The sequence below is a fragment of the Mirounga leonina genome, unplaced genomic scaffold (assembly GCF_011800145.1).
Source record: "Mirounga leonina isolate KUSES-001 unplaced genomic scaffold, KU_Mleo_1.0 Mir_154, whole genome shotgun sequence".
Taxonomy (NCBI): Eukaryota; Metazoa; Chordata; class Mammalia; order Carnivora; family Phocidae; genus Mirounga; species Mirounga leonina.
Window position 1 is genome coordinate 5,854,102 of NW_023270389.1, and position 16,239 is coordinate 5,870,340.

At 40.1% G+C, this 16,239-nt stretch overlaps 1 protein-coding gene and 1 pseudogene across 1 annotated transcript in view; one reads left to right on the forward strand and one right to left on the reverse strand.

The window, feature by feature from the left end:
- ATF6 (activating transcription factor 6) overlaps positions 1-16,239 on the forward strand; it is a 208,733-nt gene that overhangs the window by 29,661 nt on the left and 162,833 nt on the right. The window contains exon 7 of the mRNA XM_035010025.1: positions 4,506-4,726. Coding sequence (XP_034865916.1) covers positions 4,506-4,726 — 221 coding nt within the window. The remainder of the gene's footprint in view (positions 1-4,505; positions 4,727-16,239) is intronic.
- Positions 14,320-16,055, reverse strand: LOC118013740 (annotated as a pseudogene).

Here is a 16,239-nt window from a genome sequence, read left to right on the forward strand (position 1 = left end):
AGGGAGTCTGCTTCTCCCTCTGACCCTCCCCCCCCCTCATGTGCTCTCTCTCTCATTCTCTCTGTCTCAAATAGATAAATAAAATCTTTAAAAAAAAAAAAAAAGAAATGGAAATTAATAATAATAATATATAATAGCTAACATTAAAGTTCTTACTGTGTGGTAGACACTGTTGTGTTTAAGTGCATTATCTTATTTAATCATTACATTGGCTCTGTGAAGATGGGTACTATTATTATCTTCATTTTATAGATGAGAAAATTAAGACACAGAGGAATCATTTACCCCAAGTCACACAGCTATATTATTTTGGACAAAGTAGGCATTCAATAAATGTTTGATACATAGTTTGAAATCCTTGAAGAAAATTGAAAAGGAAGAATACCTGTCACAATCGGTGAGTCATACGTAGTCAGAAGTATTTAGCATTGAATCTAGCCATGTTCCAGTGGTTCCATTAAGGGGAATTTGTATGTAATGTCAGGGAGGATTTTGAGCATGCTGAAATGGATGAACAGTCTTATGGTTGTCCTTTTTGACTGTCTTCACACTAGGGACACTAGTTACTATGTTCAGCTGCTAACTACTTAAGGCCCAAAACAGTCCTTTGCATTGCATTCTGTGATCCATGAGCATCTAGCAGGTCATTGTTTAGCAAGTCACCATGAGAGTTTTTCGTTTTCTTGAACACGTTGTAATAGAAGTTTCTCCCCATTCTGTCTTGAACCCAGGCATGCCTAGAATATTTAGAGGATTCTTGATTTGGATGCTAGGTAATATGAGGATAGTTGGGCACCATGGGATGTTCATTATAGAAAACAGGAGGCAGCAGTGGCCTGGTAGGACTGGGAGCCGCATTAGGTACACAGATCCTGCCTCTGTGTTGCACCCTCTCCTTTCCTCCATGAGGCAGTTCTCTCAGCAAGGAGATGGTGATAACTAGGCAATGGACGGTACAGACTTGGGTTATTTTTCTAAATTAGTTTTAAGAAATACCACAAAGCCATTGGCATGTGTTAACTGCAGCTAGAAGTGTGATCCTTTCTTTGAAATGTTTAATTCTTTACATTTACCATCTCCTCTGCTCTTTGGAATAATCCCAAAGTTCACCAAACAGTGTTTCGTTCTGGAATCTTTTTATTATAAATTTTTTTTTAAATCATTCTTTTTTTTTTTTTTTTAAGATTATTTATTTGACAGAGAGAGACACAGCGAGAGCAGGAACACAAGCAGGGGGAGTGGGAGAGGGAGAAGCAGGCTTCCCGCCGAGCAGGGAGCCCGATGCGGGGCTGGAGCCCGATGCGGGGCTGGAGCCCGATGGGGGGCTCGATCCCAGGACCCTGGGATCATGACCTGAGCCGAAGGCAGACGCTTAACGACTGAGCCACTCAGGCGTCCCTTTATTGTAATTTTTAGACTGAGAAGATGTGGAACACTGCTTCCAATAATGCTCTTCTCAAAGTATTGGTTTAACTCAGTGGTTCCCACCCTACAGATGTGGACCCCAGGGTATGGGTGGTGGGAGTAGTGGCCTGTGGCATATTTTGCAAGGCATCTGCAAACCCGTATATCTGGCAGGTATTTTCTGTAGACGGAATAATTTGTTTTATACCCCTGTTTTTCAAATTTTCGTGGCTATAGTTCAGATTAATAAACTACGGATTTATTTTAAATTGTTACTAAGTTTTGTTGTTGTTGTTTTAAGTCGGCTTCATGCCCGGTGTGGAGCCCAGTGTGGGGCTTGAACTCATGAGTCTGAGATCAAGACCTGAGCTGAGATGAAGAGTCGGGTGCCCAACTGACTGAGCCACCCAGGTGCCCCTGTTACTAAGTTCTTAATAGTCTTTTCTCATCATGTATTTTCTCAATCCTGCAACTGAAAGGACAGCCATGATCATCTTGGGTGACCATGATACTTTTTGATATTAAAGAAAAGTAGTTCTGTTCAGGGTGGGAGCACTTGGTTTAAGTTTTACATGATAAGGAGTACGTCTTCTCATAGTACCAGATTGTGTTTTCTTTCTTTTTTTTTTTTTTAAGATATTGTTTATTTGAGAGTGTGCACGTGTGTGCAAGCGAGCAGGGGGAGGAGCAGAGCGTGGGAGAATCTCAAGCAGACTCCCTGCTGAGCTCGGTGCCCTACATGGGTCTCAGTCTCATGACCCTGAGATCATGACCTGGGCCAAAACCAAGAGTTGGACGCTTAATGAACTGAGCCACCCAGGCACCCCCCCCCAGACTGTAATTTCTTAATAAGTGTTATTAAAAAACCTGACACTTGGTCATGAGCTTTTTATTTTATTTGTATTTTTATTTGTATATTTGGCCTAAGCATATTTATATCTGCTTATGAGTCATTTCCTCATTTAAATGTTTTTATTTCATAAAAGAAGTTTTTCCAAGGGAAAAGGAGATAAAAATGTTTGGAGATCATTTTTGTCCAAGTAAATTGTACATATTACAAATCTGTGAAATTACTTTTAGATCTTTCTTGCTAAGTTATTAGTTTATCTGGGATAAAATGCTATTAACTAAATTCTAGTTTTAGTGTGCTTTTTGAGGCCATCTGAAACAAAGACTTTGATTTTAAGTGATTTTTTTTTAAGCTAAGATAGGTGTTCTTAAACAGGTGTTCTGAAGTATTATTTAGATTTTTAGTTTTTCTTGATCCTTTGAAATACCAAGCTGAATTTTACGTGGGTCATGTTACACTGGCTGGAAGTATAATGCTTTTTTTTTTCCTTGAAGAAGAATTATAAATATTTATGTAATATTAGTTGCTGGTTACTGTAGTGCTTTTCTTTTGCTAGATAGGCTCAAGCAGCTGTGGGTATTGGGGGAGGCTTTCAGCACCTTATAAAATTGGCCAGATCTGAAAGGAAGCATTCAGCAGGCAAGTGAGATTTCTAATAGAGCAGAGTTATGAGTTACGGGAGTCTTCTTTAGGTTAATGATACTAAGTCTCCTCAGATTAGCATAATTTAAAAAATAATGTTAAATGTGAAGATTAAGAAAAGATTTGGAAGCTATTTTGTGTGTGTAGGGGGAGTTGGTATTATCTACAGACTATTTTAAGTTACAGATTGGTTTCCTGTGCTTGTTCACTGTGAACTCATCTCAAATGGTTTTAACGTTTTTTTTTGTTTGTTTTTTTAAAGATTTTATTTATTTATTTGAGACAGAATGAGAGACAGAGAGCGTGAGAGGGAGGAGGGTCAGAGGGAGAAGCAGACTCCCCGCCGAGCAGGGAGCCCGATGCGGGACTCGATCCCGGGACTCCAGGATCATGACCTGAGCCGAAGGCAGTCGCTCAACCAACTGAGCCACCCAGGCGCCCCATGTGTCTTTTTAATAGTAGCATACAGTGTTATTAGTTTCAGGTGTACAGTGTAATGACTGAACAATTCTGTACATGACTCAGTGCTCATCACAGTAAGTGTACTCTTTGTCCCCTTTGTTTCACCCATCCCCACCCACCTCCCTGATGGCAACCACCAGTTCTCTTTATTTAAGAGTCTGTTTGTTTTTTAATTTTTGTTTCTGTTTTTTTTAGAGACAGAGTATGACAGGGCAGTGGGGCTGGGGCGGCAGAGGGAGAGGGAGAGGGAGAATCTCGAGCAGGCCCCATGCCCAGCTTGGAGCCTGACACAGGGCTCATTCTCATGGCCCTGAGATCACGACTCGAGCTGAAATTGAGAGTCTGACGCTTAATTGACTGAGCCACCCAGGTGCCCCTGGAGTCTGTTTTTGTTGTTGTCTCTTTTCTCTGTTCGTTTGTTTTGTTTCTTAAATTCCACATATGAGTGAAATCATACGGTATTTGTCTTTCTTTGACTTATTTCACTTAGCATAATGCTCTCTAGATCTATCCATGTTTTTGCAAATGGCAAGATCTCATTATTTTTTATGGCTGAATAATATTCCATTGCATATATACACCCCATGTTCTTCATCCATTCATCAATTAATGGATACTTGGATTGCATCCATATCTTGGTGGGAAATGTTGCTGCAAGTTTTAACATTTTTGATATTTGTAGCCCCTGTCCTTCCACATACTGAGTTACTGAATCTCCGTTTATATATTTTTGGTGCTGTATTTCTAAATCCTATTAATTTAAAATACGTGGCTCTCAGTGTTCAGTATAAAAGATTCATATTTATAATATGAAAAATACTTTTTAGCACTCATAAATTTCAGTGGTTAATAGAGAAATCTATGTATAACTTAGCAAGTTTGACTTGGATACAGTTGAGAAAAAGGTGTGGAAATACATTGTTCTTGATAACTTCATAGGGAGCAAATTTAGTTGGTTTCATTCAAAGCAAAACAACAAAAATCACTGTGCGTGTGCGCTGCTGTTGATTATGTTTTAATTGGTGGTTTTAAATCCCCTCAGTGTCCTCCTCCTATTGTATCTGCGGAAGAGACCTAAATTTTAACACCGTCCTTTGCCACAATGGTTATGCACACTCTGACTCCTTCCCATTTTCCTCCACTGCAGGTCCGACCGTCATGCTTTCTCAGCCTGCCGTTGTACAACTTCAGGCTCCTGGAGTTCTGCCCTCTTCTGCCCCAGTCCTTGCTGTCGCGGGGGGAGCCACACAGCTACCTAATCACATGGTGAATGTGGTACCGGCCCCTGTGGCAAACAGCCCAGTGAATGGAAAACTCTCAGTGACTAAACCTGTTCTGCAAAGTACCATGAGAAGCGTGGGCTCGGATGTGAGTGTTGAAACTTCGTGCTTTATCATACCTGATTTAAAAAAACAACAAAGCCAAAGCACACCGTTTTGTTTTTGTTGCCTTGTTTTTGCTTTTTAAAGTTTGTTATATTGCCTTGGCAAATTATTATGTTAGAATCTAAGCGAAAAGGTTGTAAAAAGTCTGAAGTTGTTTGATGAAAAGGGATGTACACATACTTTCCTCTGTAACTCCTTCTTTCAAACCCTCTTCTCACATTCTTCAAGGCCCTCCCCCAACCCAGTCAGACGGTAGTATTTTCCAAGACTCTTCCATGTCTCCTGATTGAAATGTTTTTGGCAATTCCCAGATAAGAGTCTGTAGACTATTTTTTTGTCAGGGTTTATATTTACCTTCTCTCTTGACTTATTGAAGGGTTTTCACCACTGCATAATGATGACTTGCTACTGTTAGGAGTTCTCTCTCTTAATGATTAGTTGCTATTCCCATCTTTGCAAATCCTCAGATTTTCTAGCATGTCTTAGGGTTTTTGTTTTTGTTTTTGTTTTTTTAATAATTTATAAATCACAGAAAGTTTCCTAAGACCTGTCTTCCTTAAAGCCAATTATAGCATTTGCCAGCTAATTTTTGCTTTCTTTAAAAGTGATACAGAAATACCTCATGTTATGTATTAAGTAGTAATTGAATATTATGGGCCTCAAATTTAATGAAATTAAAGTCAAATAATCATTTTGACAGTGGATTCTCTTAAATTGTTACTGGGAAGGCAAACCCGTATGTGTTTTCTTTAAAATAAAAGTAGATATTATGGGTTGTTAATGTTGCTCCTCTACCTTTTCTTTAGGTAGTGCAAAATACTTTCAAAATTTTGTGAGTTATTAAGGTTATTGCAGTATTATCTGATGTACCATAATTTATTAACCAGCATGTTAGTAGCCCAGTAGTGAAATTGTTCCACTGTTGAATGAACACAACTAAGTAATTTCAATCAGCAATATTTTAAAGACCCATAACAAAGGAATATTATCTGATGAAAGTAGAACTTTGAAGATCTACAGTAATTCTCATAGTTTATATAGGTTTTGAAAACAGTGTTTATCCAGACATTGAAGAAAATTAGAGTCGAACGAGAATAGACATGGATAGTACAGGATTAGCCTTGACTGTTAATGTTCATTTATTTTGAGCACTAGAGAAGGTTAAGCACAGTGGTTATGGCGTAATAGGCACTAATACACAGTAAGTGCTTCAGTTGAAGATGAAATGATATGATGCTGGAATTTTCTTAAAATACTCTGGGGCAGGGGGCGAGGAGCACAGGATGGAGGAAACAAGATCGGCAAAATGTTGATAATCATCAAAATTGTTGGTAATCTTTCTCTCCTTTTGGTGTGTGGGAAAATTTCCACAATAAGTAAGTAACAACAAAAGTCCAAAAATATCCTGTGCTGTTTTCAATTAAAAAGTTATACAGCCAGTAAAAGAAAGGGAATGTGTTTCATAGGAGACTGAGACAGCTAAGAATGATGAGAGTATTTTTAAAATGATCCTTTAAAATTTCCTTTTAATTCTCTTTAAATTATGAATTGGAATGTTTCTTCTGTGATACTCCCAAACGGAACTAGCAATAGAAAATATTCAAAGTCATCTTTTTTATGGGATAGGGGCAGAGAGAGAGGGAGAGAGAGAATATCAAGCAGACTCCCCACCAACCACGGAGCCTGATGTGGGGCTCAGTCCCACCACCCTGAGATCATGACCCAAGCCGAAATCCAGAGTCGAGCGCTCGGCTGACTGAGCCACCCAGGTGCCCCTCAAAGTTGTCTTTATATCATGTTAGGACATTTAAACTATTTATTATGAAATATCTTAGACATGAAAAAAGGTAAAGACTAATTAGAACTTAAAAAAATATAGATCAACAGTATGTCACAGTTGTTAAATTATTTGCATAGTGTTAGTCTGTATTCTTGGCCTTCTAATATCTGATCGTGGGACAGTCCAGAGGTGTGTGGCAAGGATAGGGAAGATGTCTTGAAACTATGTCCTAGGTAGAGGAATGGTTTAAGGGTTGGAATGACTCTTTAAACTGAAGAAGAGAACACTGAACATAGGTCTGGGAGCTGATTCCAGGACACGAAGGTTGATGTGTGGAAAACAGAATGATTGTTCTGGGTTATTCCAGAGGGCTCAGCTAGAAAAGGTGCAGGTACATTATAGAAAGGTTTCTTCTCATCCTAAAGTTCTTTAAAAACAGGAAGAAGGGGACGCCTGGTTGCTCAGTTGGTTAAGCATCTGCCTTCGGCTCAGGTCATGATCCCAGGGTTCTGGGATCGAGTCCTGCATCAGGCTCCCTGCTCAGCGGGGAGCCTGCTTCTCCCTCTGCTTCCCACTCCCCCTGCTTGTGCTCTGTCTCTCTCTCTGTCTGACAAATAAATAAAATCTTAAAAAACAAAAAGCAGGAGGAAGCCTTTTTCTTTTTTCTTCTAGGCTAATATCTGAATAATGAGCATCTTAATGTTGGCACTCATCATTGTATTCTGCTGACCCATTTTGTAATATCTAAACATTTCAATTAATTATTTTTTGACCAGCTAGTCAGACATTCACTATAACTTCTTTGGTGTGAAAGACCATGTTTGTTCTGCTCTTGCATCCATACTTTTTTTTTTTTTTTTTTAAGATTTTACTTATTTATTTGACAGAGAGAGACACAGCGAGAGAGGGAACACAAGCAGGGGGAGTGGGAGAGGGAGAAGCAGGCTTCCCGCGGAGCAGGGAGCCCGACGTGGGGCTCAATCCCAGGACCCTGGGATCATGACCTGAGCCGAAGGCAGACGCTTAACAACTGAGCCACCCAGGCACCCCTGTGCTCTTGCATCCTTAAGAATGCCCTGTAAATTTGGTGAATAATTTACCGATGAAGTCTCAGTCAACACTGAACTGGGGGATATGTGAGATGCATAAGTAGAGGACCAAGAGGTATTTTTTTTTTAGCAATATTTATTGGCTAGCATTGTTACTGCTTTCCAGAATTTAGAGTTGACAGTATTATAGAAGAAAGATTTCATGTACTGTGTGTCTAGTGCAAGAGACCTAAAGGTGATTAGAATAAATTTTCTAGTCAAACTGCATTGAGGTTTTGTGCTTATTTTTCCTTGGCCAGCGCATCAGGAAGTGAGCCAGGCCTTTTCGTATGAGTTTTCTGGTAGAAATTTTGACTTAATGTTTATTTCAAGTAAAGAAACATCAGTCTGTCCTATCAGCTGGCCAAGCCGCTCAGGAACCCAAAGTAAATTTGTTCCAGAAGGAGCTGCAGGAAACTTTGATCTGCTGGTATAGTCTCCTGTGTTAGTAACTTGGTTGACCTTAATAGTGCATGTGTTTGTTAGACTGAAGTCCTATTAAATTATGATAAATTTGAAGTAGTATAAATTTCTGATTCAAAATGGCCAAAAAGAAAAATTTTTCATTATGTGCTTTTTGTGCTTTTAAACCAAAAGCCTGGTGAAAAAGCTGTAATTCAGCAAAAGAAAGCGTATCAGTCTTTTGTGGCTTTATAATGCTGACATGGCTTCTTTTTTCCTACCTTTTTTGTTCTTTTAGAATTTGGCTAGTTTCACTCTCTAGAGGCCCGCTACTGCCCTAAGTAACGTTTTTTGCATACCATATTCTGCAAACTGCATTAAGTGCCACATTTTCTGTTATGAAACAGTTTGCCTGGTTCAAATTATAATCTCACTCTTCCTGCCTTTTGCTGGTAAATCTGTTCTGTTTAACTCTTGGAAACCCCACCTAAGTTTTCAAGAAATATGGTTGGTTTTTGGCTCTGATCGTGATGGAAAAAATGAACATGGTCTCTCATTTCAGTGTAGAAATTCTCTTACGCAGTTTCTTAGTAAAAGGCAATGTTGGAACTGCAAAGTTGCCTTCATAGGAGAGGGTGCTTATCTTTCTTTAAAGGGCTATTGAATGTTGCCAGACATCAAACCAAGGACTTGAAAGCTGTAACTACTACTCTGTACCCATTATAATTCCATAAAGTTCATGAAACATTATGGCCCCAGTTTTAGGGCTGTGGAGTTAATATTGTTATGGTTATTTTGTTTGGGATAAAAGACCAGGAAAAAAAAGTGGTGAAATTATATTCTGCGACCTCCGCAGTGGACCCAGGTGGAGCAAAAACCCTTAATGGAAGTCAGTAGGCAGTGACAATGGAAAGAAAATGATAAGGAGCTAGGTCAGAATGAGAAATATCAAATGGGAGGCTGATCAAGGGTACAGGCTCTCCTGACAGGAGGCCTCAGGCCTTCCTCTTAGCCCATTCACCCCATTAAGCATCTTATAAACCCTTTATTCTTGCACTCTTTCTAATTCTTTACTTGGAGACCTTGATCCCTCCCAGCCCGGTCCCTAGCCTTTCGGAGTCTCTGTCCTGGTCACTAAAGCCATCATGAGAAGCTGGGTGCCAGGGGATATCCCTTTCCACCTGCCTGCAGGTGTTAGAAATAGTGTGGGGCGCCTGGGTGGTTCAGTTGGTTAAGTGACTGCTTTCGGCTCAGGTCATGATCCTGGAGTCCCGGGATCGAGTCCCGCATCGGGCTCCCTGCTCGGCAGGGAGCCTGCTTCTCCCTCTGACCCTCCCCCCTCTCATGTGCTCTCTCTCTCTCATTCTCTCTGTCTCAAATAAATAAATAAAATCTTTAAAAAAAAAAAGTGTGAAGGGGATTCCTCTGGCATACCGAACTGGAACTTTGTTATTTCTTTTCTCTGGAGAGAGCGTTATACAATTAGGTTCAAGATTTCAGGTATTGTTAGTACTGTGAGCGTGGAGGTGATGTGATCTGGGCCCAAACGAGGCCAGTGCACAGTGTTCCTTTATGGCAATGCAGGAAGGCTGAGCTTTGGGAGTCTAGCACTTTTACAGCACGCAGTGAGCAAGTTTCCTCATTGTCCAGAGGAAGACATTACCTCATCTCTCAAGGTTTTTTGCTGGAAACACAGCCCTGAGAAAGGGCCTGGGTAAAGAGTGGTTAGGGCCTTGTATTCTTGGCATGCCCAGGAAGACGTAGAGTAGCAGGACTCCCAAGAGACCCCTAGAGAAGTATCTTTCAAGAAAAACATGCATCTAAAATAATTCGTTTACAGTGCAAAGCAATGCGGAGAAACTCTTAGAAAAATGGAGAGTGCCTACGTTCTATTTCGGAAACAAAACAAAACAAAACACATTATTTCTAATGACACTTAAGCTGCTTGTTTTATCTGTAACGCCCAAGAATAAGTCCTCTGTTAGGTCCAAGTGTGAGCTGCATATCCATCCTTAAATAATGTGGCCAGCCTAGATCTAAGAAGATAAATAATGAATAGATACTTTTTAGTGACTAAACTCTTTAACAACAAAGACATTGAGATCATGATATTTCTTTAGGCTTTAAAATAGAGGAATCCATCAGAACAAATTCACCAGGAAGGATTTGGAGACCTGAAAAGCTATCCAGATTTTAGTAAAATATTGCTTCTGTGCTGATTACTTTTCTGGCTTTGCTGCTACCAGGGACTCTGCAAATCAAAGAAAAATGTGCTTTGTTCAAACACTTGTAGTTTCTTTAAAAAAACCAATTTATCTTGAATAAGGACTTTGGCAAGTAATGTCATTTGTGGTTACAGTAGCTTTGGAAAGGGAAGTGAACGGAAGGTGGTTTTATTCCCGCCCCCCCCCCCCGGCCCCCGGTTGTATTGTATTAGGTTAGATTTATGTCCCAGCAACTGGAGCATTCTTTGTTCTGTTATTTTCAGTTTGGCATCTTTTTTAAAATTTTTTATTATTTTTTAAAGGTTTTATTTATTTGACAGAGAGAAAGACCGCCAGAGAGGGAACACAAGCAGGGGGAGGGGGAGAGGGAGAAGCAGGCTTCCCGCAGAGCAGGGAGCCCGATGCGGGGCTTGATCCCAGGACCCTGGGATCATGACCTGAGCCGAAGGTAGACGCTTAACGACTGAGCCACCCAGGTGCCCCTCAGTTTGGCATCTTGATAAGGTTAATAAATAATTATTTTTAAAGGAATGCTGATTTCCCTTCCTGCCACCTGTCCCTGGAGACAGTCCTTCCATGCCCCGGATACTTTATAGCCACTCGGTCCCCTTGCCCAGAAGCAGTCATTGTTACTTGTTTTTTGTGTATCTTCCCTGAGACCGTTCCTTAATATATTAGTGTTTATAGTTTTACCCATTTACCTGTTCTACAGAAATGGTAAAGAGCATGTCCATTCTGTCCTGCACCTTGCTTTTCTCCTTTGGTGTATCTTAGGGAACTCTCCATAGCAGTACATAAAAAATTTTATTCCTTTATTTATTTATTTATTTATTTATTTATTTATCTATCTATCTATTTATTTATTTATTTTTAAAGATTTTATTCATTCATTTGACAGAGAGAGAGGGAGACACAATAAGAGAGGGAACACAAGCAGGGGGAGTGGGACAGGGAGAAGCAGGCTTCCCGTGGAGCAGGGAGCCCGGTGCGGGGCTGGATCCCAGGACCTTGGGATCATGACCTGAGCCGAAGGCAGATGCTTAACGATTGAGCCACCCAGGCGCCCCTCTTATTCCTTTAATAGCTGCATGGTAGTCTGTTTCATAAGGGTGTCATAATTAAGATTTTTCCAGTTTTTTTTCTTTGTAAGCATTCCTCCATCAAATAACTTGGTACTTATTTAATTTTGTTTATGTGCAAGTATATCTGTAGGAGAAATTCCTAGAACTGAAAGGAGAGAGACACAGAAGGTGTAGGTAGTTTTTCAATATTGATAAGTATTGTCAAATGGCCCGCCATCTAGTAGTTCTAATTCATCCTTCCACTTTGAGAGTGTGAGCATGCCAGTCACGGGGCTTCTCGGAGGAGTCTGTGGACAGTGTCTCCACAAATAGTTCCCCTTTTCCTCACGTCACCCCTTTCCTTGCATAATTGTTTATAACACTGGGTATGTGCATTTGTCTGGAGAGAGAGTCTGTAGCTTCTTATGTAATTTTTTTTAATAGCTTGTTGAGATAAAATTCACACCTCATAAAGTACACCCTTATAAATATAAAATTTAGTGGTTTTCAGTATACTCACAGAGTTGTGCTGCCATCACTGCTAATTCCAGAATGTTCTCATCACCCTAAAAAGAAGCTCTGTACACATTAGCAGTCGTTCCTATTCTGATCTTCTCCCCATCCCCTGGCAGCCACTAATCTGCTTGCTGTTTTTTGGAATTGCCTATCCTGGACATCTCATGTCAATAGAATTATACACAGTGTGGCCTTTTGTGTATGACTTCTTTTGCTTACCATAATGTTTTTCAAGGTCCATTCAAATCATAACATGTATCAGTACTTTTTCCTTTTTATTGCCAAATAATTTTCCATTGTTTGGCTAGGTGGTATTTTGGATTATCCATTTATCAGTTAATGGAGATTTGGGTGGTTTCCACTTTTTGGCTATTATGAATAATACTGCTTTGAACATTCATGTATAAGTTTTCATAGTCTTTTTGAAACCCTTTTTAATATAGAGAGTATTTACAAATCAGTGAGAAAAATGCAAGTTAACCCAACACCAAATGGACAAAATATGTGAATAGATAATTCACAAAAGAGAATGGCAGGTGTTTCAATGGAAGTATCAATGGCTATATATTCTTGAAGGGGTATGCCCTCTGAAGGATTACTATTTTAAAATATGTGAAAGAATATTAATTATTAATAGAAGAGAACTTTTGACTGGTTAAAGAATGATATTCAGGGATTAAAAGTGTTATGGTTAATATTTTCTGTGGCTCTTATCTCCCTTTGCTATTACGAGTTCCAGAGAAAAGTATCTGTGTGTCTTTCTTGTAATTCCCTGGCGTTGTATGTGCACTGCAGCCCTGCAAGTGTGTGTGTGTGTGTGTGTTTGTGTACATGTGCATTAGACTTTGTATGTGGTAATAATGTCAGATATTTAAAAGTTGAAGAAACAAAAGTCCTCTAGAGAACACCCATGTACCTTCACCCATTAACCTGTTATCATTTTACCCCATTTGCTTTATTAGTTCTTTCTTTCTGTCTCTCCACACACAGACTCCATTCCCCCCCCCAAACTATTGTAGAGTAAGTTACATACCTTATAGTCCTTTACTAATATTTCAGTGTGTATTTTTTCAGAACAGGGATATTCTCCTACATACCCATAGTACAGTTACCAACTTTATAAATTTCATTTGTAAAATACTTTAATCCACTGTCAGTATTACAGTTTTGTCGGTTGACCTAGTAATATCCTTTATCGAATTTTTTCCCTTCCAATACAGGACCCAGTCTAGGGCCAGATACTGCAGTTAGTTGTCTTGTCTCTTTAGCTTCTTTTAATCTGGAACATTTTCACAGTCTTTGTCTTTTTGATGCTTTAGAAGAATTTGGCTCTTTTCTAATATGGTTGTTTTTTTTTTTTTAAGATATATTTATTTATTTTAGAGAGAGGGAGAGAGCGTGTGAGCAGGGGGCAGAGGCAGAGGGAAAGAGAGAGAATCCTCAAGCAGACTCCCCACTGAGTGTGGAGCCCGACGCAGGGCTCAGTCCCAGGACCCTGACATCATGACCTGAGCTGAAATCAAGAGCCAGCCATTTAACCAACTGAGCCACCCAAGTGCCCCCCGATATAGTTTTAATAAGTACTTCACATTCATACTGGATTATAAATCACGTATTTTTACATACTTCTATTTGATTCTCACAAAACGCTTGTGGAGTGGGTGATATTCCCATTTCACCGTGAAAGGAGTCAGTTGGTTAGGCGTTTTAGCCAAGGCCATATTGCTGAGATGGCTAATATTGATGAAGTGGTGAGTGCCACACTTGTCTAAGTGCGTGACTCACAGATACTCACTTTAAACCTGACAGCCCTTTGAGGTGAACGAGAGCCCTGATACATACAGGGTAAGGAGCAGCCTGAGGGATCTCGGAGGAGTGTGAATTAGCTTTTTATTCTTAGGCCGTTTTTCTGCTTCTGCAGCGATTAAATGTGACTTCCAGATTTTGTCTGTTTTTGTTTTTGTTTTTTAAGTCATTTTTAAAATTTCAAATCTGTGAAAATAGAAGCTGGAATGCGGGCAATTTCAATATTGCTTTAGTTGCACAGTTGATCTGAGCAGCTGTGGGGCACATTGGTGATGGAGTTAAGAATTTTTGCCTCCTCACTCAGTTTGTTCATAGCTGCAGGGTCTCTCTTTTTACTGACATTTACCTGTGTGTGGTACATGATAGTTTACAGAGACCCTCAGGTCCATGAGTTGTGTAATCCTCACCTCAGTCATCTGACCTGCTCCAGTTGAGCTGGGATTCAGGCCTAGGCCTTGTCTTGGTCCAGTGCTTCTTTCACTACTCTGCGCTCCGTTAACAGGGCTTCACTTTCACGGCAGCCCTGCTGCAGTGCACACGTCAAATTGCCTACGTCTTGAAATTCGCTTCTCCCTTTTCTCTCCCTCTACAAATGTATTCTTTTAATTTTTAAAAATTTCAGCCGTTGGTTTTAAGTCTTCAGAGACGAAGTATAAGGGCCGAGCTTATACGACCGATTTGGTGATCTCAAGTAAAATTTACAGCAAAGTTAATCTCATCCGTATCTCGTGAACGCAGTAGTCATTACTAGGACCTGTGGCAAACCAGAATACTTGTTTAGCATCAGTACTAGGACCATTTTGGTTTTGGAGGGAATGAGACCTTCAGAGGATTAATGGAATGGGTCTCAAGTTTTTACCCACAATCCACAGTAAGAAATGTGTTTTACATCTTTCTTATCACACACAGTCTAGTGAAACAGTAAGCTCTCCCTGCATAGAAAGTATTCTGTTTTCTTTTATTCTACCCTGTGCTTTTCTGTCAGTTTTTGTAAGGCTCTTGTGAGCCACTGAATTTATCATACTACTTGATATTTGGGTTTATAATAGTTTCAAAAACACCATTCTGGTCTAACTCCCTGTATTACTGTGTAAATAGGCCCCGGGAGAAGAAATGACCCTTCTAAGATCTTTCAGTTAATTGATTGCTATGCTGAAATAAGAATTAAGGACACCCAACTTCCAGTGTTGTATTGTCTTCTAATGACTTAAATTGCTATTACCTTTTTTTTTTTTAAGTAGGCTCCACACCCATGTGATCAAGACCTGAGCCAAGATCCAGAGTCAGATGCTTAACTGACTCAGCCACCCAGGAACCCCTAAATTACTATTACTCTTAAGTATCTACACCAAGTATTTCTAGGGACATAGGAAGCAGAGGAATCACTAACTGAAGGCACAGGAAACTGCTCTGAGGGTCCTTTGATGATCCCTGTGCATAGGACTTTCTCCACTCTCCTTTTTTTTTTAACTGCACCTTCTCACTTTTATTTTCCTTTTTTTTAAAAAAAGGTTTTATTTATTAATTTATTTAGAGAAAGAGCATGCAAGCAGAGGGAGGGGCAAAGGGAGGGAGAAAGAATCCCAAGCAGACTTTGCGGTGAGCGGAGAGCCCGATGCGGGGTTCAACTCCATGATCCTGAGATACTGAGATCCTGACTCGAGCTCCACTCTTTCTGCAACCCACCCAAAATTTTTCTTCACCATCTGGAGCCCTTCGGGAGTTACTTCCTTGAGGTCACGATAGGACTGTTTATCTTTCTCTTGGCTTCGATATCCTGATGACCAGAGTCTCCAGGAATCATTATCCATAACATCAGCAAGAACAATTTCTTTGGTGGTTACATCACCACCAAATTCAATCTTTGTATCAACTGGCATCAGTTCTGGGGCAAGCAGGATTTCTCCAGTATTTCAGAAATAGCCTGTGTAGCATGACTCATGATGTCCACTTCAGTCTGGCCTATAACAAGTCCAGCAAAGCAAAATTTTGCAGCAATTAGCTGTTCCTCAGACCACTGTGGATCGTTATTGGCATTGTCCTTGAAAAACAGCTCCACTTTAGGTGGGTAAAACTTATATCTCTCCTTGACACCAGGATTCCTTTTGAGAAAAGAACCAGTTGCTATTCTTCTACAAACCCATTCAGTTGGAATCATTTCACACTTAGGTGCAATGAAAGCTGTCTCCCCACATTTTCTGGTGAAAGCAGTTTTGATACCTGCTTCCTTTAACAACTGAAAAATACAACTGGTAGTTTTATTTGAGATTGCAGCTTTTCCTTCCAGGTGATTCTTTCTGGCTGCATTTCCTGCTGTTATCTGATCCTTGGACTGCAGGAGGACTTTTCCTGGACTATCTGGCAATTCATAGACTTCTTTTGTTTTATCCTCATAGAGTTTTTTATCAATATTCAGTACCTCAGCTGTCACCATTATCCTATGTGGGCTGGGGGCAGCGGCCGACTTTCTCCATTCTTAAGGAGGCTAGTGCCCCACAGTGTGGCTTTCGTAAGAGCATCTGGTGGATACTCCTGCCTTTGCCTCTCTACGGGTTGTTTCTCTTCACTCAGAACATGAGGTTGGATAAGGCAGCCTGGACCTACAGTCTAGTAGGGAT